Genomic DNA, 25,649 nt, shown 5'->3' with positions numbered 1-25,649 from the left:
TAATTACGCACACTGTCTCACCAATGGAGGAAAAGATGATTGGGCAGGTTGGAAACAGTTTACAAAAGATTTGGCAAAGTACACTTATTTATAGCCAGAAGCAGATATTTTCAAATCAAAAACAGTCACAAATAAAGATCTTAACCTTAATGCATAAGTCCTTTCGTCGGTCATCTTATTATAAAACAACACAGAAATGCCAAAATTATTCCCGGAGAAGGAGAGCAGAAAGGTTGATGGACAGGTCAGGTCAGGTCAGGTACAGGAGCATGCGCTAGAGCAGCACGTTGCTGCATCCACTTTCCACTGCTACTCCATGGGCCTACGTCTGGTCATCCCCCAGACAGATGCCTGGCCCATCCCCATCTCCTCGAGACACTGATCAATCTGCTGCAACCACGAGGCACGTGGTTGGCCCATTGGTCTCCTCCACTCACAAGGCTCCCTCGCTGAGAGAATGTGGTGAGCAGGATCAGAGTCAGGAAAGCGAGCCACATGTGAATACAGCCACAGCTGACGCTCACGGACTATGTAGGTAACAAATCTCATTTGAGTGCTCTCAGCAAACGCTCGTTGGACAAAAGTCCGACCAGCGATAGCTAAGGATTCTCTGAAGATACCTGGTACCAAAGGAATCAAGTCTCCATCTCAGATCCCTCGTCAGATTCCAAGTCTCACATCTGTAGAGCTTGGATGGAAGCACAAAGGATCTGAAGAATTGGACTTTCATCCTGTTTCACAGGCACTGGCATTGCCACACCCCATGATCCAGTGAATCCATGACTCCACAGACCTGACCCAGATGTCTATTGACCTCTGGCTCACAGCAAGCAGAGACATGGATATCACTGCCACGGCAAACGAATCTCTCCGTGACCTCAACATCCCAACCACAAATGGGTACAGACAAGACAGCAGCATCCAAGATTTCATTGAAAGCCTGCATCTTAGTTTTGACCCAGGAAACCCGTAATCTCAGCGGCTCCGATTCCTGATTCAGCACCTCGAGGGCCCCCAAAAGGATATCGAAAGTCTCCGCAAAAATGACTGCATCATCTGTAAAATCAAGGTGAGAGATCTTGACATTCCCAAAGAATGCACCTCAGCTTGATCTCTCTGACATCCTCCCGAGAATCCAGTCCATACAAGCAAGGAATGGTGTGGTGGCCAGTACACACCCCTGAGTAACTCCATTACTAACTGGAAATAAGTCGGAGATAGTATCACCACATCTCACAGTACTCTCAGTACCAGAGTATAATTCAGACATCATATTGGTCAGTTTTGGTGGTACCCCAAGAAGACCAAGAATCCTCCAGAGGGCATCCCGATTCACTGAATCGAACGCTTTGCAGAGATAAACATAGGCTGTAAGCAGCTCCTGCCAAAACTCTCATGTGCATTCAGTGAGGACCCGAAGAGCAAGGATACGGTCAATCGTTGACCACTTTGGTGTAAAGCCTGACTGCTCTGGACGCTGGTGCTCAAGCAGATGGTGGCAAACCCTATCAAGAATTATCCGAGCAAAGACCTTGCCCGGCACTGAGAACAGCGTCACCCCTCGGTAGTTGTTGCAGTCTTGGCGATCACCCTTCCCTTTCCAGAGAGGGACAATAAGGCCCCTCTTCCAATCAGTTGGGATGATGCCTGTGTTCCAGGCAGAGCACAGAACTACATGCAATGACATAAGTACATAATTTCCACCAGCCTTGAGAAGTTCAACATGGATGCAACAGATCCGATGAACTTTTCCAATTTCAACCGGTTCACCGCAGCCTGTGTTTCCACAAACAAAGGTGGACTATAGTTGATTGGAGGATCAGCAATAGGGATACAGTAACACCCCTGACATCCAACTCAACAGCTGGTGGATCAGCCTGGTACAGCCACTCAAAGTAACCGGCCTAGCGGGCCTTCACTTCGGACTCCTCTGCCAAGAGCCCTCCAACCTCTGCTCTAAATGCAGTACACCAAGGGACGGGCTTGGAGGAATGCAATGTGTGAATTCTCCTGTAAGCAGGACGAGAATCACTTGACCACAGGTGATGGTCGAACGCCTCACAGATTCCTCGCACATAAGCCTCCTTGTCCACCCTCAGCACACTTACAGATTTACCCCTCAACTCCCTGAACAGCTCAGCTCTGCCATTAAGCCTGGCCCTGTGACTCTGATCAATGGAATCCAGCGTCCCTTGAGAGACAAAATTCTTGTTCACCTGATGGTGAGTTTCAAGCCATTCACCGGCAAAACCAAGAATGGTGGTCTTGAAGGCGCTCCACAACTCTTCAGGATCCCCCAAAGCAACCAGACCTCTCAAATCCCCACTCAGCCTGTTTGCAAACTCCTCAGCTACCCTCTCATCCTTGACCTTGCCAACATCCAGCCTTGGATCGGATGGTACCATTCTCCCAGATTTAAACTGCAACTTCAGAGTTGCTACCACAAGCCTGTGGCCATTATTGAGGAAATGAGCACTCCGGTGGACGCTGCCTTTCTGGATCATCCTCCAGCGACCATCAAGAAGCACAGATTCAATCTCCTTTGCCAAACCGCCAGCGTTGGAATACCAAGTCCAGCGATGAGTCTGTGGGCGCTGAAACCATGGACCGGCCACCCTACGTCCATGACTTCTTGCAAAGTCAAGGAACTTAGTGCTATTCTGGTTCACAGTTCCAGACCCGTGGGGACCAACACACACCTCATAACCATCCCTATCAAGTCGAGTTATTGCAATGAAATCCCCCAAAACAAGAAGAGTAACTCACCTGGGGGTACTGATCAACCACAGACTCGAGCGTGGTGTAGAATGTGTCCTCCACGGTGAGATCACTCACCTCATTTGGAGCATATACAGAGACCAGGGAAATGACACCCAAGGAGTGACAAATCCTCAGTCTCATGATATGCTCATTGACCATTGCTACCTCAATTATCATTGGACTCTGCTCATTGGATGCAGCTGCAGCAACTTCTTGGGCGTGGTAACCATCAGAGCGACCAGACCAATAGTAGGTGTAACCACCCGCCATGATCTCGCCACTATCCGGTCTCCGAACCTCAGAGAGTGCTGCAATACCGATGTTCAAACGTTTGAGCTCAGATGATAACACGGACAGGTGATCATCCTCTCTTAGTGATTAACCCAGAAGGGACCACCTTAGGTTAACCCAGGAGACTGCCATCTGGTGGACGACACCACAGCACCACCCTGACGCACACTACCGCGATCCAACCCAGAAAGGTTACCCTGTGTTGTTCCTCTATCATCAAAGAGGTGGGGGGCGGGTCCTCCGAAGGCCTTGCCCCAATGCCATCATCTGGTGAGCTGCTCTGCGAAGGGCAGCTGCACAAGAGATACTCCCACGGAGTAGGTTTTTCGTTTTCTTTGCGTTTTTCATATTTTGCAGAGTGAAAAAAACAGTAACCCAACTGCAGGAGGACGTCTGCAGACAAATTTGTGCACTACAAATGGATGGCCATTGGCTCACAAGGAGCACCTCTGCCCTTTGACCGAGAAGCGAAATATGTGGGCTGTGGCGTCGACCGCAACCTCACCCATACGTGAGCCTGACGGCTCATGTGGTAACGAACAGGTTTTCTGGTGTGGGTGTTTGAGACGTGCATGTAGAAGGTGTGGTGTATCTGGGTGCATGTAATAGACGTGTGTGGAGAGAAAGCAATTCTGGGGAGAATCGCTATTGACGTTTCCTACACTTGAGAGTTTGTAGTTGGTTCTTGGTTCTATCTGGTACATGTCTGGTGTTGGCTTAATTGTTCGGGTGGCAGACTTGGGATCCGAGTGTCCTGAGTTCAAATCCTGCTTGACTATTGAATTAATATGAGGTGGGGTTGACTCAGCTTGCCATCCTTTGGCATCGGGAAAATGAGTACCAGCTTGCTGGGAAGAACGAGCCAATCAAGTATCCTGCGTCAGAGTGGCGACCTGTCTCGGATTGTGCCCAATGGCCCAGGAGACTGCTTCAGCAGCACTGATGCTCTGTACAGAGTATGGTACCAATGAAAAAAAAAATCTACCTGGCGCACAGGAGGTACTGTGCGTGGGGAGATGGTGACCATGCCTGGGAGTCTGCGTCTCTGTACTCCACTTCCCAGCTGCTCTGCTCCCGTCCCGCTGTGTCATTCAGGTGCAGTGCTTGGCGTGATTGACCTCGAATCAGCGGACCTCTCAAACCATCTTTACTCGAGCCTTTCTGTCTCCTGCTCAGAATTGAACTCAAACTCGAGCCCTCCCCTTCTCAGAACTGGACTGCACCAGGGATTTTATCACCCTTGCTTCTGTCACCTCTCATGTCCACTGTTTTTTTGTGATCCAGCCTCTGTAATCTTGTCTGTTTTGTCTTGTCCTTGTCCAGCCTCTGTAATTGTCTGTCGCTCTCTGTAATCCAGGAATCGCGATTGGTTTCAGGGATTCGATGGGTGGGGCTGCTGGTAGTAGTCTGGCGGTTTGGCAGTGCAGCGGGATGCTGGCATTGCTGGCGGTGATAAGTACGCTGGCAGTGCTGATGGCCTGACTGCCCTGTGATAATCGTTTTCGATGTATGCTACTGAGTTGTTACTGAATGTATCCTTTCCCTTCCACCAATACGAGAGGGAGAGGTAATTTAGCTAAACAAAATTGCTCCAGATATAACTATACTCAGGAACCCTTATGTGTTGGATGTGTCTCCCCAGGGTCTTCCAAAACCACAATAATATTTCACCAGATATAAAGTTCATTTTCAAGTATTTTAATTTCAAATGGACAGGGCTGTTGTTTTCAAAACATCAGTCAATGCCAGGGGTTGATCTGGGGGGAGGGGGGGGTATCTGGCACACCCGCCCCCCAAACCCTTCCCCGTCAAATGCAATTGTGTTTTTCATATTATTAAGGTGTAAAGGTGTACATAACTGAAGATGTGATCTCGAAATGGTGGATCATCCGATATTCCTCAGTCCACACATGATGTTGACCGCAGCGTTCAACATGAAACTGATTTTTCCCATTCAGTTTGTTCCCATGGTGAATACTTGATGATTAACGAATTACCAGGACCATTGGTCATCAGAGCAGCTTCTTTTCTCCTAACCATTCATAATATAAACCCAGAAGTGGAATGGTATCCCAAGTATCAGATAATCCAGAATCCCGATCATTCTGTTTGAATTCGGCACTCGGTCTGTGATTTCAACACTCAAGAACATGCTTTTTGACCGTGGGAAATTCTCCAGGGTATACAATAGGCAGCAAATGTGTTGGAGAAGAAATCTTTGTTATGAGTGATTCACACAGTCGACATGATGAAGGTAAATGTTCAGCTGATGGCAAAACCCTAATTTTGATCAAAGGTCAGTTGCATGTCAAAGCTTGTTCAACACGTCAGAGACGTTGATTTGTTTTTGATCATGATGTCATTTGTTTTTATTATAATACAATGTCTGCTTTTCATTCAAGTGGATTTTTATGAGACAATTAAAATAAATGTTGAGTTTTGAACAAAAGTTTTTTTTTTTTTTAAATTAGAGTACTTCTTTTCAAGTGTATTAGAGCGTCCTTTGTCGATGGAGTATTTACAATAGTCTTTGGAATTTATGACAAAAAGAAACACTGTTCCTGACACTGACAGAAAAAATAAATTTCACCCCCTCCCCACCCCTTCCTCTCCCCCCCCCCCAAAAAAAATATTTAAAAACCTAAAATCATGGATCCATGTTTGAGTGCTAATTAATGATTTAAGAGGTATGAAATATAATTTGTTATCTCTCTCCTACTACTTCTTTATTGTCCTCAATCTTACTCCCTACTTTGGAGTCGGTTAAGAAGGAAGTTTAAGAACGTTAAGAACAGAGAGACCACCACCTTGCTACGAGCGTCATAGTAATAGTCCTTGTGAATCTGCCTCCTGTCTTGAGAGTCCAATGGTGTAGAAGGCCTTGTTTTCATCCACCTCAAAAGTGGAAAGGTGGAAAGCAGGTGCACCAACCCATAGTGGGGATCGTAATACTTTGAACTCCATTTGAAAGCTTTCTACACCATGATGAGCTTGGTGCAGTTTATGAATTAATGAGTTCAGAATGATAATTTAGTGAATGTATCAATCTTCTGGTCGGTTCGTTTTCACTTTCTTTCCACGCAACGTCAAATGGCCTTTCGTCCTGATTAATAACCGTCCCACCATCTATAATCTTCCTGATCCTTAGTAACCATCTTTTTGTGCCTTTCAGGCCATCATGGCTTTGTCTGCAAAGCAACAGCAACAGCAAACTGCCAAAAGCTGCTCATCGGGTCCTTCTGGGCCTTTTGCTTCTTCTCTGCCCCTTTATCTTATCTCCCGGCGTGCTGATGCTGAGCATGGTGTGGGTCACAGCAGCAGTCAACCTGACCTACTTCGCACCACCGGGCCAAAGACGGAGGCAGGGCCTCTTCCCGCTCAGCTACTTCCAGGTCAGCACATTTAACAAGTACGCTGTCTTTTACCAAGTTATATCCGAAGATTTTTTTTTTCAATTCTTACCTCCGCCACCGAAGGTGAATGGAGGTTATGTATTCATCCTTGTTTGCCTGTCTTTGAGCAGGATATCTCAAAAAGTTATTGATGGATTCAGGTGAAATTTGGTGGGCAGGTTGGGTGGATGAAAAGGACAAATTGAATTGATTTTGGTAAAGATCAGAATCTGAATGCGAGAATTAAAAAAAAATTTTTTAAAGTGATTCTTCATCATTGAGAGATAAGTCCAAAAACAATATATAACATAATATTTCAAAAAGCTATGAATGGGTTGTGACAAAACTTGGTGGATGAATTGTGTTGGGTGACAATAATAAGAAGAAGCAAATTCGATTTTGGATCGGGTCCGGATCCAGATCCGGCCTATCAGTGGGATACAAAACATAAACTGTTCCGCCTGGTGGAGAAATGCGCTCCACCGAGTGCTGCTCTAATTTTCTATTCTTTCATATGCAGCATGTGGCTGCAGGTTTCATCATTATTAGGATTCAGCCTCAGCGTTGGATATTCCAATGACCTTGAAGGCCTTGGTTTTCAGAGCATCAAGCTGAGAAAGGTGTGAGGCAGGGGAGCCAGCCCAGAGGGGAGAGCCATCCTCCAAAAATCTGTGGATGAAGGAGTTGAGGTGTGCCAAGGAATGACTTTGTACGACAGAAGATTCCCAGATGACGACTGGCTTGAGAGGTCAACTTTTTTTTATGTGGTTTGCCTAAGAAAGATCACGGCTGATAGCGAGACCCAGGAGTTTGAATGGCTGAACTTCCTCAACAGTATTGTTAAGAAAGTAGATCGGAAGGTTTGCCAGATGGTCCTTTCGGAGAGGGATGGTGAGAGTGTGTGATTTGTCAGGATTGGAAGCACATATAAGTGTTTGATCAGCTTGTGATGTTGTCAAAGCGTGTGAAGAGAGGGAAGAGGATGCTGCCTGTCCATCTGAAGGATGAGGGATGTCAAAGCAGAGGGTGGAGGTCAGTCATCAGCAAAGAGATATAGAGGATTCTCCAGATAGTCGGAGAGATAATTGATGAAGATTAGAAATAGGATGGGGGCCAAAAACACTGTCTTTGGGGTACTCCAGCCTTGACTGGACAGAAACTGGTGCGATGGATCGATCCAAATGGAAGAATGCCATCATTCGACCAACACTCTGAAAGGAGGGTAAAATAGTCGTAAAGCATTTGTTGTCGTTGTTGTAGTTGTGTATATCAGCTGCCTTTTTCAATTTAACCAAAATAGCATTACTATTGGTTGCTCTTTTAATGTCCTTCGCTGCAGTTATTATCACATTGATAATATAATTGAACAACATGTGACATCTAGTGGCAATTTCCTTCACTACAGTCGTGATTCATCCGATAGATTACCGAATAGCACTTTTAGTTATCATTACGGGGAGTTCATGAAGGCATTGAAAAGAAATGGCGTTGACTCCTAAAACCACCACCATATATTATTTTATGGTTTATTTCTTTGAAATTATAACGTTTTAGATTATGCCGTCATGCATGTACTCTGCGGCATCAATTTCCTTTTTTGGCTTCGAGTAATGAGCACAACTCCAAGTTAATTTTGAACCGGTCACTGCACCATCCTGTCGGGCTCAATCAGATCCTGTGGTTATGCATTTGCCCTTTATCTTCTTGTCTGGGTTTGATTCTCAGCCCGACTATAAACTGTTGAAATGGTGCTTCGCAGGCAGCGCGTTGCATCACAAAGCATGCTGGCCCTCAGACGGATGTTACACTGGGTGTCCAGTTTATGAGCATTGATTAGTTGGTGGATGTTAATTATTTCACAGTCTTTTGCAAAGTGTGGGAGAGTTAATTCCGACCAAAAATCAAAACCAGTCGAACCTCAGGTCTTGTGCCAAACTTCTCCTCGGCCAACCCCATGATAATGTGCGATAATTGGAGTCAATAAAGAAGAAATAGCCGTAGTCGGAGTAGTAGCATTTGTATTTACAGAACTTGCATTTTCTCTCTTATAAGTAACAACAAGGCAAAACTAGAAGGGCACTCTGTCGAGCGCATACCTCCGCCCCTCAATGCCTGATCCACGAGAACATATTGGGCCCAATACATTTTTGAAATATCATGATGAATATCGTTTTTGGCCCTATCTCTCAATGGTGAAGAATCGCTTGCGAAAATAAATAACTCTCGATTGCAGATCTGGATTCAGATCTTCACCAATATCAAACCTTGCTGCACACCCAACCAGCCCACCAAGTTTCATCCAAATCCGTCCAAAACTTTTTGACATGTCGTGCTGTATGTTGTTCATTGGCCGTGTCTCTCAATGCTGAAGAATCACTTTAGAAAATTCAAGTAGCCGGATACAGATCCGGATCTTCACCAACATCTAATCTGTTCGTCCTTGTCACACACCCAACTTGTCCACAAAAATTTCATATGAATCCGTCCACAACTTCATGAGATATCCTGTACACAAACAGACAAACAGACAGAAAGGGGTGAAAACGTAACCTCCTTCACCTTCGGTGGCAGAGGTAATAATTGCTGCGGAGCATTTGATAGTACGAACACCTTTAGTGCTGCGAAACATGGGCAATTATGGCAATTGTGCTTCCTCGAAAGAAAACATATATATTAGAATTTTAAACTTGATCATTAACAGATGCGTGTATTTAAAGAAGTTATATCATTGAAGTTCACAGGAGCAAAGTTTTGCAAGTTCTCTTTTTACCATATTTTTGACAGTGTGGAGCAATCACGTGGGGGCAAATATTTCGGAGTTAAATCTGCTCTTTTTGACTTGTGCGTGAATTTGGTTCCGATTGATTAAAGCGCCTGATATTTAAGGAATTGGATAGCTGATGTACATTATTTAATACATGACTGCTTTCTTTGAAATAGTGAGGATAAACTATCGATAGATTTAATAAGGATGAACACTCGATCAAAGATGACGAGTGAAAACTAACGAAGTCCGCTTACAAGAAATGGTAAATTTATGGAACTGCTCCGATTACAAAGAGGATGCAGGGGCCAACAATGCAAACTTCCTGCCGGGCCATCTGCAGTACATCTTAACCAAGTTACTGGTTTTGCACTTCAAACGCTTTTCCGATACACCGTCGTGTATGTTGTGGCACATTGTAGGACACCTACCGGATATAATAAATACCGTATTGAGGGATGCATTTTGTGTAAGTCAGAAAACTTAATTGTATTTTCTTTAAAAGACTGGGACACCCACTGACGGGTGTAGGAAATATTAAGTAACCGCAATGTTACTGTGTTGCTGACGAAGCAAGTGGTTAGCCAAATGAGCAGACAAAAAGACTGGAAATTAGTTTTGCAATGTGTCTCTGATCTGCATTCACAAAGGCAATTAGAAACACACTGGCCCGGAAATCTCCGCACCTTCGGCCATGTCGACGCGTACGCCTGATGTGGCCTGCTGCATTTCTCTGTTAAATGGTGGACATCGACAACTGGAGGCAATTTTGGTTCCCTTGGGACATTCAGAGTTTGTTTTGGAAGAGATTGTTTGTACCCATGCAAGAACATCTGGGAGCACTGCCCTTAATTTGTGAAGAGTCAGTGAGTGGGAATTGGAAATTGAGGGGGAGGGTGGGTTTTGGGGGGGGAGGTGGAAGTGTAAGTTGTCAGGTAGTTGTAGGCTTTAACTTGGGAGCCTTTTTCATTTAATATTTAATATTCAAAATGTAAATTGCATGTTTTATTTCCCATTGTTTTATAGTTAGATAATTTGCACATTTCATTTCCCACTTGCAAATACCACCCATCGCTTCGCTGACGAGAATACAAAAGGGAGGGGGGGAGAAAAAGAGGGGGGAGGGGTGAGGCAGAGAGAGTGGGGAGAGTGAAGAGGTGGAGGGGAAAGGAGAGAGGAGGGAAGGGGAGCGAGGAGAGGTGGTGGAGCGTGGAGGGGTGGGGGAGCGACGAGGGGTGGGGGAGCGAGGAGGGGTGGGGGAAGGGAAGACAGTGTGAGATGAGGGGAAGTGAGGGCAGAGGTGCGGTGGAGCGATAATTACGATTCATACAATTTCATCAAAATGATTCTGCATGAAAATAACAGTGAAGATGGAAACAAAATAATGTCTGAAATCCATTTTCTACTGGTCATACTATAAACATGGCCAGGAAACAAACACTGCTCAGATACATCCGAAGACAAACTCCTGTCCGGACGCATCCGGAGACAAACTCCTGTCCGTGGACACAAACACTGCCCGGACGCGGCCGGGGACACAAACACCGCCCGGACACGTCCGGGGACAAACACTGTCTATGTATGGATATAACAATGCTTTAACTACCTTATGATACCGAATTGTGATTGTATCCTATCTCCCATCTCTCACAACAAAGATGAGGTCTGCTATTTTCTCATGTGTTATTTGGTCACTAATTGAAATCCTAAATCTTTTGACAGTTTTACTTGCAGGTGAACGCCCCCGACTACCTCATCGCCGTATCTTAAACCGCACACACTCCTCACCATTACCGCAGTCACTGCAAGCCCTGCATCATCTGCTGCGGCAGCAACAACTGTTGGCGAACCAACGACAGGCAGTGCCTGCAGCATCCTCACCAGAGGTACTACATCTGTGCACATATCATTTTGAACAGCATGACTTCCACACAATGTAAAAATAATGATTCATAAAAAAACACATAACTTGTATAAAATAACTCTTCTCTTGGGTTATGCTTGGGATGCTCTTCTCCCTATAACTCTATAACATGCTCTTCTCTTAATCTTGGGGAATGTTTAGCACATTAAATGTTTCACCAACTGTTCAATTGCAGAGTCGAGGGATTCACAGCATGATTCTCAGACCAGCAGTCATGTAGTACATCCACTATGTCAACAGAGAAACATTAAGAACTTTGTACATCCTCAGGTTTTTCTCACTTCAAAACTGACAGTAAGAAGGTGTTTGAATGTTTTTAATATTTAATTGTAATTTTTTTATTTTTTAGCTATAATTGCATCTCAATCAAAATGCTCAAATATGGAAGATGCAACCAATAGATTTCTCAATGTTCTGCACCGAACACGATGTCCTGAAGGAAAAAACAAAATGCATTTTTAGTCAATGCATCGCATAAAGTTTGACTATGAACTTTCAAAACATTTTTGCATTTACCGAGCTTTTATTTAAGCCCCTGCAATTACAAATGGAACACCAATAAATTGCCATTTTTGTGGCCCTTTTGCACACCGCTCCATCCCAATTCCACATCCAGGTGATGCATGACGTCATCGCTGGGCACCAAATGGGTGAACTCAGTTTTTACTCCGTTTGTTGGGTCGCCGAAATAGGTGACCCTTATTGTCAGTAATTCTGTCTGTTTGTTTGGATGTTTGTTCGTTTGTCATCAGCATAATTGGTAGTAAACGTGGGCGGATTTTGACCAAACTCAGGTGGTAGGTTCATCTCATGACCTAGTGCTTTGGAAATTGTGATGGTTGCTAGGGACGCTTTGGTTCCCGAGCAACAACCGAAAAACCTTCAAAATCGGTACCGTTCACGCGAAATCAATTCCGAAAGCCATTATCCCACGTTGGGTTATGAAATTTGGTACGAATGATCTACAGGTGATGCTCTATCAAATATATTCCGGTTTTTGTGATATATGGAATATTTTATCTGCAGCGCCCCCTACAATTAGGGTATGTGCTAAAATTTGCGAAAATTGAAGGCCCCCGAGCGACCAGGTGAGTGCATCGATACGAATGAAACTTTGCAGGGTTCATGGTACTGAATGAGTACTACAACTTTGCCTCAGGACATATTGACCGATTTCGCTTAGGTCAGGGGTCAAAGATCAACTAGTGCAAAAATCGATAATATGCGAGAGCTGGAGGTGCCTTTGCGCCAAATGCTACTCCTCCTCGGGTTATGGTGGGATCGTCATGAAAATTCACACTAATCGTCTGGAATACATTGTGCACAAACGATCGAACTGGATTTTCGATTTAGGTCTTTGTTCACTCACAGCACCCCCTCGAACTTTGGGGATTTCCAATTTCAAACCGCATTTTCGGTACTTTTCATTCAAATGGATACCGAGTAGTTATCAGTAGATGTAACTGCATGAGATTTGATATGCATAATCTTAAGGTGATTCCCTATCCGCTATATGACATTCATTTTGCCCTCTATCTTATAGTTTCCATGCTCTGCGACCCATCGCCGCCTACCGGCTTGTCTGTCTGTTTGTTACTTCTATTATTTTTATGCAATGTCAAAACTCGTATAAGAGCTAACACACAGAATGTATAACAAGGGGAGCAGGAGACAGGAGGGATGGGAGAGGGAAGCAGAAAACAGTGGGGAATAGACACATGAGGAGATCTGTGGAAGGGAGCGGGAGGGGGCTGGATACATGGGGTGAACAAGATGGGCACTACAGCAACTTTCAGGAAGGAAAGCATGGAATTTGAAGGAGGTGGGTTTTGGGTGGATTTCCAGGGTAGAAAAGATCGTGGTTTTGAATGGGGGAGGATAAGAGGTGGTGGTGAACAGCTGTTTTGAAGACCTGGAGGCAAGACTGGGATTGAAGAGATTGTGGGAGTTTGTTCCAAAGCTGGGGGAAAAGAGGAATGAAAGAATGAAGGTGAGCAGTGATTCTTGATTTTGGTAGTTTTACAACAAGGTGGTTGGTGGCGGACCTTGAGCGCCTTGCGGAACTATGGGCAGGCCAGATAGCAAACAGAGCCGGGGGGGGGAGCGAGGCCGGCGAGGAGACAGTAGAAGAGAAAGACCACCGACCTGCTTGTTGTGAGAGAGTAAGAGACCCAAAGACTCAGCCTCATCGCGGGAGATACCAATGACCTTAAATGCCTTGATTTCCACAGCGTGAAGCCAAGAAAGGTGAGAGGCGGGAGCACCAGCCCAGAGGGGAGAGCAGTACTCCATCAAGCTGTGGATGGAAGCTTTATACATGGTCAGGAGCTCAGGTGTGCCAAGGAAGGACTTTACATAATGGAGGATGCCCAATCGGCGACTGGCTTTGGAGGCCAGCTTGGAGATGTGGCTTTCGCAGGAAAGATCATGGTCGATAGTGAGATCCAGAAGTTTGAATGAAAGGACTTCTTCAAGACGATTGTTGAGAAAGTAAGATGGGGGAGGGTGGGGGTTTCCATACTGTCTTTTCAGAGAGACGTCGTGAGAGTGTGAGATTTGTAATGATTGAAAGACACATTCCAGCTTGTTGGACCAGCTTGTGATTTTTTTCCAGATCTGCAGAGAGTGAAGAGGCTGCTGCTTGATGATCTGAAGGATGACAGATGGTATGGATGACAGAGAGTGGAGTCATCAGCAAAGAGATAAAGAGGATTTTCCAGAGAGTTGGAGAGATCATTGATGAAAACCAAAAAAAGAACAGGGCCGAGAACGCTGCCTTGAGGAACTCCAGTCTGGACAGGAAGAGGGGATGTAAGAACTCCATTTAGGGCCACACGTTGACTGCGTCAGGAGAGGAAGTCTGCGAGCAATGAGTGGAGATTGCCTTGGATACCAGAGGAAGAGAGTTTGGTGCGCTGTTTCTGTGTTGTCTACTTTTCAATTTCTCCTCTGTGCAGGTAGCTTATGATTGTGAAATCTCGGGTTCAAATCCCGTTTCTTATGTTTCCTTGTCAAATGTTTCCTAATGCCTTTGTTATCCCTGTAAAATTGGACTGGCACCCGCCAGACCATATCAAAAGCATGCGATATGTCTCGGGAGATGGCTCTAACCTCATGTCTGGCATTGAGGACCTCCATCCATTGTTGGGAAAGCAGGAGCAGCAAGTCCATGGTAGAGTGACCTGGTCTGAATCCAAAATTGATGATCGGAAATCAAGCCATTGGAGAAGAGGAAGGATTTAATATCGGAAGCGATAATGGATTCCATCACCTTGCTGATGATTGGGAGAAGGCTGATTGGTCTGTAGTTACAAGGATCTGTTTTTGCACCTTTTTTATGCAGAACGGTGATGTTCGCTGATTTCCATGCAGATGGCAGAAAATGAGAGGGTGAATAGAGCAGAGAGAGGATGAGTAAGAGCAGCAGAGCAGGTTTTTTGGGGGGACACATGGGTGGATGCCGTCTGGGCCGGTTGCAGAATCAGAGTTGAGGTTTGACTGCAAGATCTCCACCTTGCTAGGAGAAAAGGACACAGAGTCCAGGAACAGCTGGGTGTGACTGTGTAAGGTGAGAACAGAAAGCGATGGGTTTGGGACACAAGATTTAGAAGCAAACACAGAATTTATGCATTCAACGTTTTCACATGCAGTGTCAGTTATGTGTCCATTTGAGGTAAGGGAGGGGATGGAGGGGGAGGGGTGAACATACACAAGAGACAGACTTATCTAGAAACCACCAAGATTTGGAAGAGGGAGACACATTTGAGAGTTCAAACTTGAGATGAGAAAGATGTTGTTTCCTGGCTTTCCTCTGGGTAGACACACTTGTTATGAGCTTTGTTGAAGGAACTGAGATTGCCTTCAATTGGATTTGCCTTCCATGAGGCGAAAGCAAGTTGTGTCAGGACAACAGTCTCGCCACAAACTTCAGTGTTCCATGGGTGGGAGGAAGGGTATGACATGATATAGTTAATTTCCTGTGGGTACATTATGTAGGTAATTGCTGCCTGCTGCGTTCTGTGTTGTGCATTTTTGAATTTCCCCTCTGTGCACGTAGCTTATGATGGTGAAATCTCGGGTTCATATCCCATTTCTTGTGTTTCCTCGTCAAATGTTTCGTAATGCCTTTATAATCCCTGTAAAAGTGGACTGATGTCTCATCACGCCCTTTTCATGTGTATAATATAATTAATGTAGAGATATATTGTGTAAGATCTGACATGAGCTGCAGGAATGAAAATTCAATTTATGGGTTTTCCTAATCCCTAGTTTTTAAAGAAACTTTTCAAGAACAGAGATTACAGGCCATAAAATTTCTTTATGGTAAGTTCCTGGAACTCAATAGGTGTGGGAACCAGTGCAGACTCACTCACTCACTGACACACAGCGCCGCTACAATAGCTTTCTGTGTTCCTTTAGGAATGTGTGAGGCTTGCAAGTCATCCAAAAAATTCTCACATCCAAACATATCATGTAAAATATGTCGGTTATGGTTTATATACAATAAATGTTAACCTGTCTAATCATCATTAATTATTTTTTTGTGTGCGCTCACAGGATATCTGCCACACACCAACACACACTTCCTTTATTAGGAGTAAAGATAACAAAGGTATGGATTTTGACAAAAACAGGGAAATTCACAGGCAGACACAGGGTAAAGAGATAACATAAATTACCAAGATAAAATACAAGATGAATCGTCTTTGACTTGTACATCATGCATCTTCAAGGTTAAAAAAAACAAACAACTTATGGTGAAATTAGACGTAAAAAAAAGTTTTGGCTAAATTGGACAACTTTGTCAAACCGTGCCGAAAGCTGGTTGGTTAGATGTGGCAGTCGAGTGCATAGCCCTTAAAGCCTACTTCAAACCAGTGGTGTTGTGGGCAAATACATTCTTGGGAATGGGCATGGATAACTGGAATATAGTCCATATTGAAGGGACAAAATCAAGTTATGGTGAAATTGATGGAAATGTTAAGGTTACTATGGACAACTTTGTCAAAGCTGTGCTTCATGTGTGCTTATAGTGGCACAATATTAAAGTAGGCTGCCTGGGAGTGCTATACTTAAGTGTGTGCACACACACACACACACACACACACACACACACACTAATTAAAATAACATCCACAATGCCTTTGTTGATGGACGAGGCTAATAATATTCAAACCATAAATAACATCTCAGGTAATGATATTATGGGGAAACAACTCCAACAGCAACGTTTATTTTGGCCATGGTAGCAAATGTTGAGCTTAAGTATGAAATACATCTCTCTGTTAATATTGGATTGAGTAAAGAAAGAAAAAAGAAGCTTAAAAGGATTAAAAATATTATAAACTAACAATAAAAAAACATAACCTTGACACATTTTCCATTGCAAGCATAGTACAAGGCCTCATTGTATTCGCAATGCACCACTCATTCACTCATTTGTACACTTGGTGAGTGCACACCTCACATCGACCCGGTGGACCCCAGCAAAGCTCTTCACGTGACATGGTTGTGCAGATCGAGAATTTCATGCAATAGCCACACGAGAAAACATAATGAAGGTGACGACAAAGGTGCCAGTCTATCTTGATAATGCAGTAAGCATTTGGAAATGCTCAGGTTAATTATGAGCTGCAAATTAAGAATACAAGTTTTTGAGTTCACTCACTTGGGAGTGTGGGGGAGGGATAGATGGTTAAGTTATAAAAACAATTTTATTCTCCTGTATTTAAGTATACGAAGTCAATGCCTTTCTGAGTTTATCATTCAACCCGATGTTCTTCACAGCAATTAACCAAACATGTGTTTAAGGATTAAGCCAGCACCTCTGACCTCACAACTGCTGCTGGGCGACAAGCTCATTCCAGTTCTCCGAACAACGATAATCAATCACTAGAACCATTATTATGGCAAAATAGCTGGTTTGAATTCCAATGTTAGTGCCCCCCAGCGTCTGATTGAGAATGACACCTGTAAAGCACAGTATGTGACCCCAACACTGGAAGTCTGTGACATATTTGACCTGATGAGGATCTGCGCAGGCTCAACATACGTATGTTCCATCCCGAGAGCAAGGGTGAACGGGTTTGGAGGAGATGGGGGTTGCGGTGGTCTTTGGCATGAACATTGTACCTCAAGTATGCTGTGATGGTTGGAAATGTGGTGGAGGACCTTGAACAATGCAAGCACTCCACCCCTCCACCCCCAATTTTCCCACCTTGCTCTGCCACTGCAATGTTAGTGCTGTTTTGTGGATGAAACGGTGCTGAGTCTTTATTGTTCAGGAACTTTGTTGGTGTGCTGTAGAACAGCAATATACGACATTCCTTTCAATTTTGGTGTCACCTATTCATTATGGACATAAATTAAATATTCAAATATAACCACGATCCCACATACTCTTCGAAGCAAACGACCAACTCATTAATTTAATCTTAATTTCACTGACTTTCACTGATGTAATTTTATCAATTTAGCACTCTCCTGACTATCTCACGATGTAATAAATGTCTGGCATTGTCGATTACAAGTGTGGGAGAGCAACATGGGTCATCTTTTGGCAACACTTTGTGCTAACGGGTCCAAACTAATCACTCAAAACCTTGGTGTACAGAAATAGTGCTGCAGAAAACCCCCTCCAAAAACAGCATTCCCAATATGGAATTGCAAAGTTTTGAATTGTATATTAAATTTAATAGTGAAATCTCAAGAGTGTTAATCTGCCTGGAACCCAGCCAACTCCCACAAAACCCCATTTTAATTATAAGAGATGTTTTCCCACCTTTTGCATCAAGCACATTGCACCACTGAGTTTGGCCACGGATTGGAGCAATCCTTGGGGTTTTGTAAAGGACAATTAACAATGAATTGAATGCAGAGCGAATTTGCTCAAAATATATATATATATATATATATATATATATATATATATATATATATATATATATATATATATATATATATATATATATATATATATGTACGAGAAGCCTGATGTTGGCTTAGTGGTTAGGGTGGTGGCTTGGGATCCCAGTGTCCTGAGTTCAAGTCCCGTTGGCTGCTGAATTAACACCAGGGGGTTGACTCAGCCTGTCATCCTTCCGAGGTCGGCGAAATGAGTGCCAGTGTACTGGTCCCGGTGTATGCCCCAGTTAGAATAGGTGTACCACATCCCTGTGTGTCGTAAGAGGCGACCAGGGTTGGCGTCAGGAAGGGCATCCGGCCATAAAACATTGCCTCACAAAAAGCCAAACCCCTGCACAGCAGGGAAAAATGGCTGTAAAAACGGTCATTTTATATATATGTACGAGGTCCGTCTAAAAAGTAATGGGACTGAGCCTGCTGTGTGCTCCACTGACACAACTTGAATGAACGGGTTGCGTCACGATCTTTTGCAACATTACAGCAATATATATGATCGGTGATGGTTGACTGCACTCATTGTGTGATTTTTTTACAGGTTGTGCTTTTCATGTTGTCTGGTCTGAGTCGTGCTTTACACGCTATGAGTCTTGAGCAGAGAGCCAATCTGAAGTTTCTTGCCAAGCTTGCCAAAACACCTTCCGAATCTTTCGCAATGCTGCAGCAAGTCTACGGGGAAGAAACATTGTCACGTACACGTGCATTTGAATGGCACAAGAGGTTCAAAGAGGGACGGGAGGAGATTGAAGATGATCTACTGTCTGGAAGACCTTCAACTAGCAGAACGGCGGACAACATCGAGCGTGTGAGGCAGATGGTGCGTGCAGCTTGTCGACTCACGGTGTGGATGATTGCTGGGGCACTTTCCATCAACAAGGACACTGTCTGGAGCATCATCACTGAAAATCTCGAAATACGCAAGGTGTGCGCAAAGACGGTCCCCAAGCTGTTGTCCGAGGACCAGAAACAGCAAAGATTCACTGTCTATCAAGACATTATCGAGCGCCTTGACGACGATCCAGACCTGCTCGGGAGAGTCATTACTGGCGATGAATCGTGGATATTCAAATTCGATCCTGGGACCAAACGGCAGAGTCGTCAGTGGAAAAGTCCGGCATCACCAAGAGCAAAGAAAGCAAGGATGTTAAAGTTGAAGGTCAAGGTGATGCTCATCATGTTTTTTGACATCAAGGGCGTCTACTTTGAGTTTCTACCACAGGGTCAAACAGTGAATCAATACGTATACAAGGAGATCCTGCGGCGCCTCATGAGATCAGTCTGATACAAGAGGAGGGATCTGTGGGAGAACAACACCTGGGTGCTCCACCATGACAACGCCCTGCTCACAGTGCCTTGAGCATCTGACAGTTTCTGACAGAGAGGAACGTGCTAACTCTGGAGCAATCCCTGTATTCGCCAGACTTGGCCCCTTGTGATTTTTGTCCTATTCCCCAAGCTCAATGCGATGATCAAGGGGACCCCATTTCCTGATGTGGAGGCCATCAAAAGGGCTATGACGACGGAGCTCCACAGGATTTCAGAAGAAGCCTTCCGGGGGTGCATCGAAGCGTGGAAGAAGAGGATGGACAAGTGTGTGAGACTGGAGGGAAACTATTTTGAAGGGGACAAGCTGTGATTTCAATATATTTTTGGAATAAAATTTCTGTGAAGTCAGTCCCATTACTTTTTAGATGGACCATATATATATATATATATATATATATATATATATATATATATATATATATATATATATATATATATATATATATATATATATATATATATAAGCCTGGTGTTGGCGCAGTGGTTCGGGCAGTGGCTTGGGATCCAAAAGGTCCTGAGTTCAAGCCCAGTTGTACCACTGAATTAATACACCAGGGGGTTGACTCAGCCTGTCATCCTTCCGAAGTCGGCGAAATGAGAACCAGTCTACTGGGCTGGTGTATACCCCGGTTAAAAATAGGTGTACCATATCCCTGTGTCGAAAGAGGCGACCAGAGTTGCGTCAGGAAGGGCATCTGGCGTAAAACATGTGCCAAATCACTATGCGGATCATACACATGATCTGCTGTGGCGACCCCTAACGGGAGCAGCCGAAAGAAGAAGAAGGATGTGTATGTATGTATATATATATATATATATATATATATATATATATATATATATATATATATATATATATATATATATGTCATGCGCCACTTAACGACGGAGATACGTTCTGAGAAATGCGTCGCAAAGCGCTATTGTCATTGTGCGAACATCATAGAGTGTCCTTACACAAACCGAGATGGTCTAGCTGACGACACACCTTGGCTGTATGGTGTAGCCTATTGCTCCTCGGCTACAAACCTGTACAGCATGTTACTGTACTGAACACACATCCAAGAGAGACGGAAGACACGTTAGTTTTACCTTTGTGCTGTTCATGACGCCCACCGGTGTTGTTTGCGGCAGCTTACAATTTCCTCTCGCATCGATTATAGAAAGGTGAATAATTACCGTTTGGATTTTATAAATACGTCATCATTGCATCGATGTTATAATTTACAAATGAAGAAACGAGCACCTGTCAATTGTGATATGTATTTTCGGAACAGTGCGATTGTTTTAACAACATGAAAAGCTTCACCAAAGAGAAATTTGTGTTTTAATTTCGACTGTAAAAACGATTTCTTCGCGGAATTCTTCAATTCAAAGGTAATTTACTTGCTGGAAGGTAAACGTGGAAACATTGATTCAGTTTTTTAGCCGATTTCTTTGAATCCCGATTTAGCACGACCCTGCTTTTTTAGCGATGACATTTTATGGACCTCAACGATCGCATTATAACAGCCACACTGTCGGTTATTATCATGATGAAGTATAATGTACTGTACAGCGTACATAATTGTACGTGCTATTTTTATACGACTGGCAGCGCTACGTGGGCTACATCACCCGGCGATAGGAATTTTTCAGCTACATTTTTTTTTCATTTTTTTTTTTCCAGAGCTGGCAGATCCGTTGTATATGCGATCCGTCGTTGCCCGGAACGTCATTAAGCGGCGCATGACTGTATATATATATATATATATATATATATATATATATATATATATATATATATATATATATGTATGTATATATGTATATATATATATATGTATGTATATATGTATATATATGTATATATATGTATATATATGTATGTATATATATATATATATATATATATATATATATATATATATGTATGTATATATGTATATATATATATATATATATATATATATATATATATATATGTATGTATATATATGTATATATATGTATATGTATATATATGTATATATATGTATATGTATATATATATATATATATATATGTATGTATATATATATGTATATATATATATATATATATATATATATATATATATATATATGTATATGTATGTATGCCTGGTGTTGGCTTAATGGTTAAGGTAGTGGGCTTGGGATCCTAGGGTCCTGAGTTCAAATCCCGCTCAGCTGTTGAATTAACACCAGGTGGGGTTGACTCTGCCTGTCATCCTTCCGAGGTCGGCAAAATGAGTGCCAGCATGCTGGTATACTGTGTCGGAGTGGCGACCCGTCCAGGATTGTTCCCAATAGCCAAGGAGACTGCTTCGGTGGCACCAACGCTCTGCACAGAGTATGCTCCTAATGGATGGATATCTATGTATATGTATGTATATATATATATATATATATATATATATATATATATATATATATATATATATATATATGTATATATGTGTATGTATGTGTATATATATATATATATATATATATATATATATATATATATATATATATATGTATGTATGTATGTATATATATATGTATATGTTTTTTATATATATATTGTGACGTTCACGGGACTTGAACAGTCCCGCTAACGTAGAATGAGCCGAAACGATGGAGGCGGTTTATTTATTTATAACCCAAACATGGCGGTTCCAATCGCTCTACCGCAAACGGGACGAGGAAGGTGGCACGAGTCACTTTTCACTGAGTTGATGATGTTTATTTGTTTTTATTATTAACCAGAAATAACAAGACTCGGCAAGAAGAGGGATCCGGGGCGATTCGACGGGATGGTGTGGGATCGGGCGTGGGGAAAACACAGACAATTCCAATGAATATACAGATCTCAAACCCTCTAGGGCGCCAAGTACGCGCGCACACACACACACACACACACACACACACACACACACACACACACACACACACACACACACACACACACACACACACACACCGTAGCTACTTCTGGTGGTCAGGCTGGACCGTGGTGTGGACGCAACTGTCCCTGGATCGGCGTCGGACGAGCTGGCCTTGCTCTCGTCAGCGGGGGGCAGGAGAAACCGTGGTGCTGTCGACCTCCTGGTCCTGGCCCAAGTCCGCTGACAGCCGCCAGGGAACCAGTTCTGGCGCCAAATTGCGAACAGGAGAGGGAGGCAGGTCCGCCCGCCGTTCGACCCCGTACTCCGAATCAGCAGAACCCCAGAGCCAACCAAGGTGAGGCACGAGGCTCAGCAAGGCTCCAAGACACCATGAAGAACACGATCAAATCAGCACAACAACAAGTACGCTTCCCGCGCAACAGCCTCCACACCAAAAAAACACGATCTTTTTGTCCCGATCTTCTTCCTCTTCCTTTTCGACCCCGAACAGAACCTTTTTATCCTCCTATCCTCGTCACTTCCAATCGAGCCGTTTATTGGCCCACCGCCATCGCCTTCTGCCAATCGTGATCACGGGGCGGAGCCATCCGCTGCACTGTCCTGTGACGTCACGGCCAACCTCCAGGGACTACTAAAAGGGGTTTACGCAGACACACTTACCCTATCCCGTGTCCCTATCTAATTACGTGACAATTATCATTTCCCCCTTGAAGAAATGAACATTTACTAGACAACTTATCACCACTGAATTGCTACTTATTACATCGAGATCCTGGTAAACTCGAACAGCATGGCATACCTAATTAAACATCCTAATTACCCTTTGAATACATACCCCTCCCTCAAACGTAACGCTGCCCCCTCCTCTGGTACCGCAGCTCCTGCAAGGTATATCACAGGCGCTACCGTACCAGCCTTAACACTTACTGACTCACACCTCATTAACCTAACAAAATAAAGTAGGAGGGGCAATGGGCAGCGAGTCGCAGCTAACTTACCTATCCTGCTTAATGTACTACCCCCTTATGGCCTTATCCTCGCCTAAACAATCATTCGGTTTTTTTTTGTTTTTTTTTTTTTATTTTATCACATGATAGCACTGAGCGAAGTTGCACTCCATCTTCTGGATCATCGCTCTTGCCCAACACTCTTCCAGTGATCTGGGGAGGGGAAACAAAAGGTTCCACAAAAACACAACACTTATACTTTACATTCCTACTCTAAGCCTTAACGACACTATTCACAGGATATTTACATTTGACCGCCTCCCCCAGTGGATGCTAATAGACCCAGCGTTACCTGGGGAGCCAATTTTCAAATTTGCTTGCCCCAAAATTATGCGGACATCATGCCCTTGCTGCACATGTCAAGTTGTACGGGATCGAGTGGGACTCACACATCTTCACAACACTCACACCATGGTAATCATCACATTTCTAGGTCATGGTCCTCATTTTAATCATGCAGGCTGAATCCCGTCGTGGCCGTGGGGTGGGTTACCACAAGATGATGGGGGCCATCTCAGGTGCAACCATGCCCACAGGTAAGCTTTAGTCCAACCCGGACGTTTCTCCGCCCCGCTCCCTTTGATTCCCTCCCCCCTGGTAGCCATCAGCTCTAATCCCGTACAACACTCTGGAAGGGGTCTCACTGGCTCCTCTGGCCTTCCTGGATCGCCAAGGTCCGACCTGCCTTGGTCGCCCAACCAGACCCTCTCCCAGTTGCCTCCAGACACTGTCACCATTAGCCACCAGGTGGTGAATCTCCTTGAAGGTGGTCGCAATTCACGCTCACCGTGAGCTTCAGCAATCCCTGTGGATAAGCACATCATCCCCACCCACAAAATCCACATGACTCCCCCACCCCATCGGCCTTACATGTGACACCTGCATTTATAACACTTCACCGACCATGACCTTCCCTGTTACCACACCATGTCCAATAAAAAATCAATGTGTGCACCATACATTTCACTTCTTAACTTAAAACAACTCACACAGCACTTCTCACCCGATCCACGCACCAGCCATTGGACAGCCACTCGTGCCCGCTTTGTTTCCAATTACCCATTGTCCCTATTGTCACTCTAAAACCCAGCAGAACTTACAAACCCATGCCAATTTTCCCACGATTCATTTTTTTCCACCAAAGGAGGGCACTTCGCCACAATCTCAGCAGCCGAGCATGGCCGTATATGCTCAGCCCAATCTAGTCTCCCCGACCCCCGACAGTGATCTCCGGACCCGACCTATGAAAGGGCATCTCGGATAGACCTGGCGGTTCAGCAGGAGGATTCACCCTCTCCGAGTCTAAAAGTCTATTGGAGGGTCCCTCCATCGCCGGGTACCGGCAATATCGTTGCATGTGTCCTCTTCGCCTGCACCGGAAACAACTCCCCATAAAAGGCCCCCGTGAGTATCAGTGAAATGTCTCTTCCGGTTCCGGACCCCCTCGGCCATAATCGAATTGCTCTATTGGCTGGGCTGGACCCCGCCGCTTTGGCGCACTAACTACCGGATTACCCTTTATCAAACTTGACAGTTTCTGGCAAATTTCCTGAAACATTTGGGTAATGCCAATTTCTCCCAGCCCCCCTCCCTGATCCTGGATCTCCACCTGTCGGATCGTCACCGATGGCCTCTCTGGAACCCGACCCGGCCGACTCCACGAGGCCAGCCTGGCCGCGCACTCGGCCGCTCGGTGAACGGTGGGTGGATCCTGTAACTCCACTAGCGCTCGGACCTCAGGGTCAGGAAGAGCAGCTAAAAATTTCTCGAGTGCCAGTCTGTCCCATGCCTCCACTGTAAGGTCCCGATACGCGATCCTGATTGATTGGTAAATGTCCTGTGCCAGCTCCTGCACTGTCTCACCCGGCTTTAATCTGCGGTGCTGGAGCTGGGCCCGCACCAGATCACAGTTCGCTGCAAACCCAAACCGACGGCTCAACGCCTCGCGAATGTGGGAGCTGGTCAACATCCCCTCCGCGATCACGTTTAACACATCTGCGGCTGGTCCCCGCAACGTTGCCACCAAATTCCCTGTACGTTCCTGCTCATTCCACTTGTTTAGTCGGGAAATACACTCAAATTGCGTCAGAAAAGCTTCAACGCTCCCTGACCCATCAAAATTTACCAGGGGGATCGCTTTTACGGTGGCCCGCCTCTCAGTTTCTCCCTTGTCCGAATCCAGCCCATGGATCAAACACCCTTGTGGCTGCGTATCCAATTTCGGAGCCCACTGTGGCCAAAGATGTTTTGTGGTGAGGGTCTCATGGGTCAATTTTGCCTCCTGTTCCAAACGTTGAATGGACCGATTCACCTCTTCCCACAGGATCTTCTGGGCCCGCACAACCTCCTCCAAGGCTCCGTCGCGAGTTTG

The 25,649-nt window shown here is 44.5% G+C and overlaps 1 protein-coding gene across 3 annotated transcripts in view; it reads left to right on the top strand.

Moving 5' to 3' along the window:
• The window catches only part of LOC147029563 (histone deacetylase 9-like), a 560,396-nt gene that overhangs the window by 215,276 nt on the left and 319,471 nt on the right, over positions 1-25,649 (top strand). For all 3 annotated transcript variants that reach the window (XM_085872715.1, XM_085872718.1, XM_085872716.1), the window contains 2 exons: positions 6,224-6,443; positions 10,930-11,093. In XM_085872715.1, the coding sequence (XP_085728841.1) occupies positions 6,224-6,443; positions 10,930-11,093 (384 nt within the window). The remainder of the gene's footprint in view (positions 1-6,223; positions 6,444-10,929; positions 11,094-25,649) is intronic.

The sequence above is a fragment of the Eptatretus burgeri genome, chromosome 3, assembly GCF_056783735.1.
Source record: "Eptatretus burgeri isolate ZD-2024b chromosome 3, Ebu_testis_v1, whole genome shotgun sequence".
NCBI classification, from domain to species: Eukaryota; Metazoa; Chordata; class Myxini; order Myxiniformes; family Myxinidae; genus Eptatretus; species Eptatretus burgeri.
This window is presented reverse-complemented; position numbering and strand designations above follow the sequence as displayed.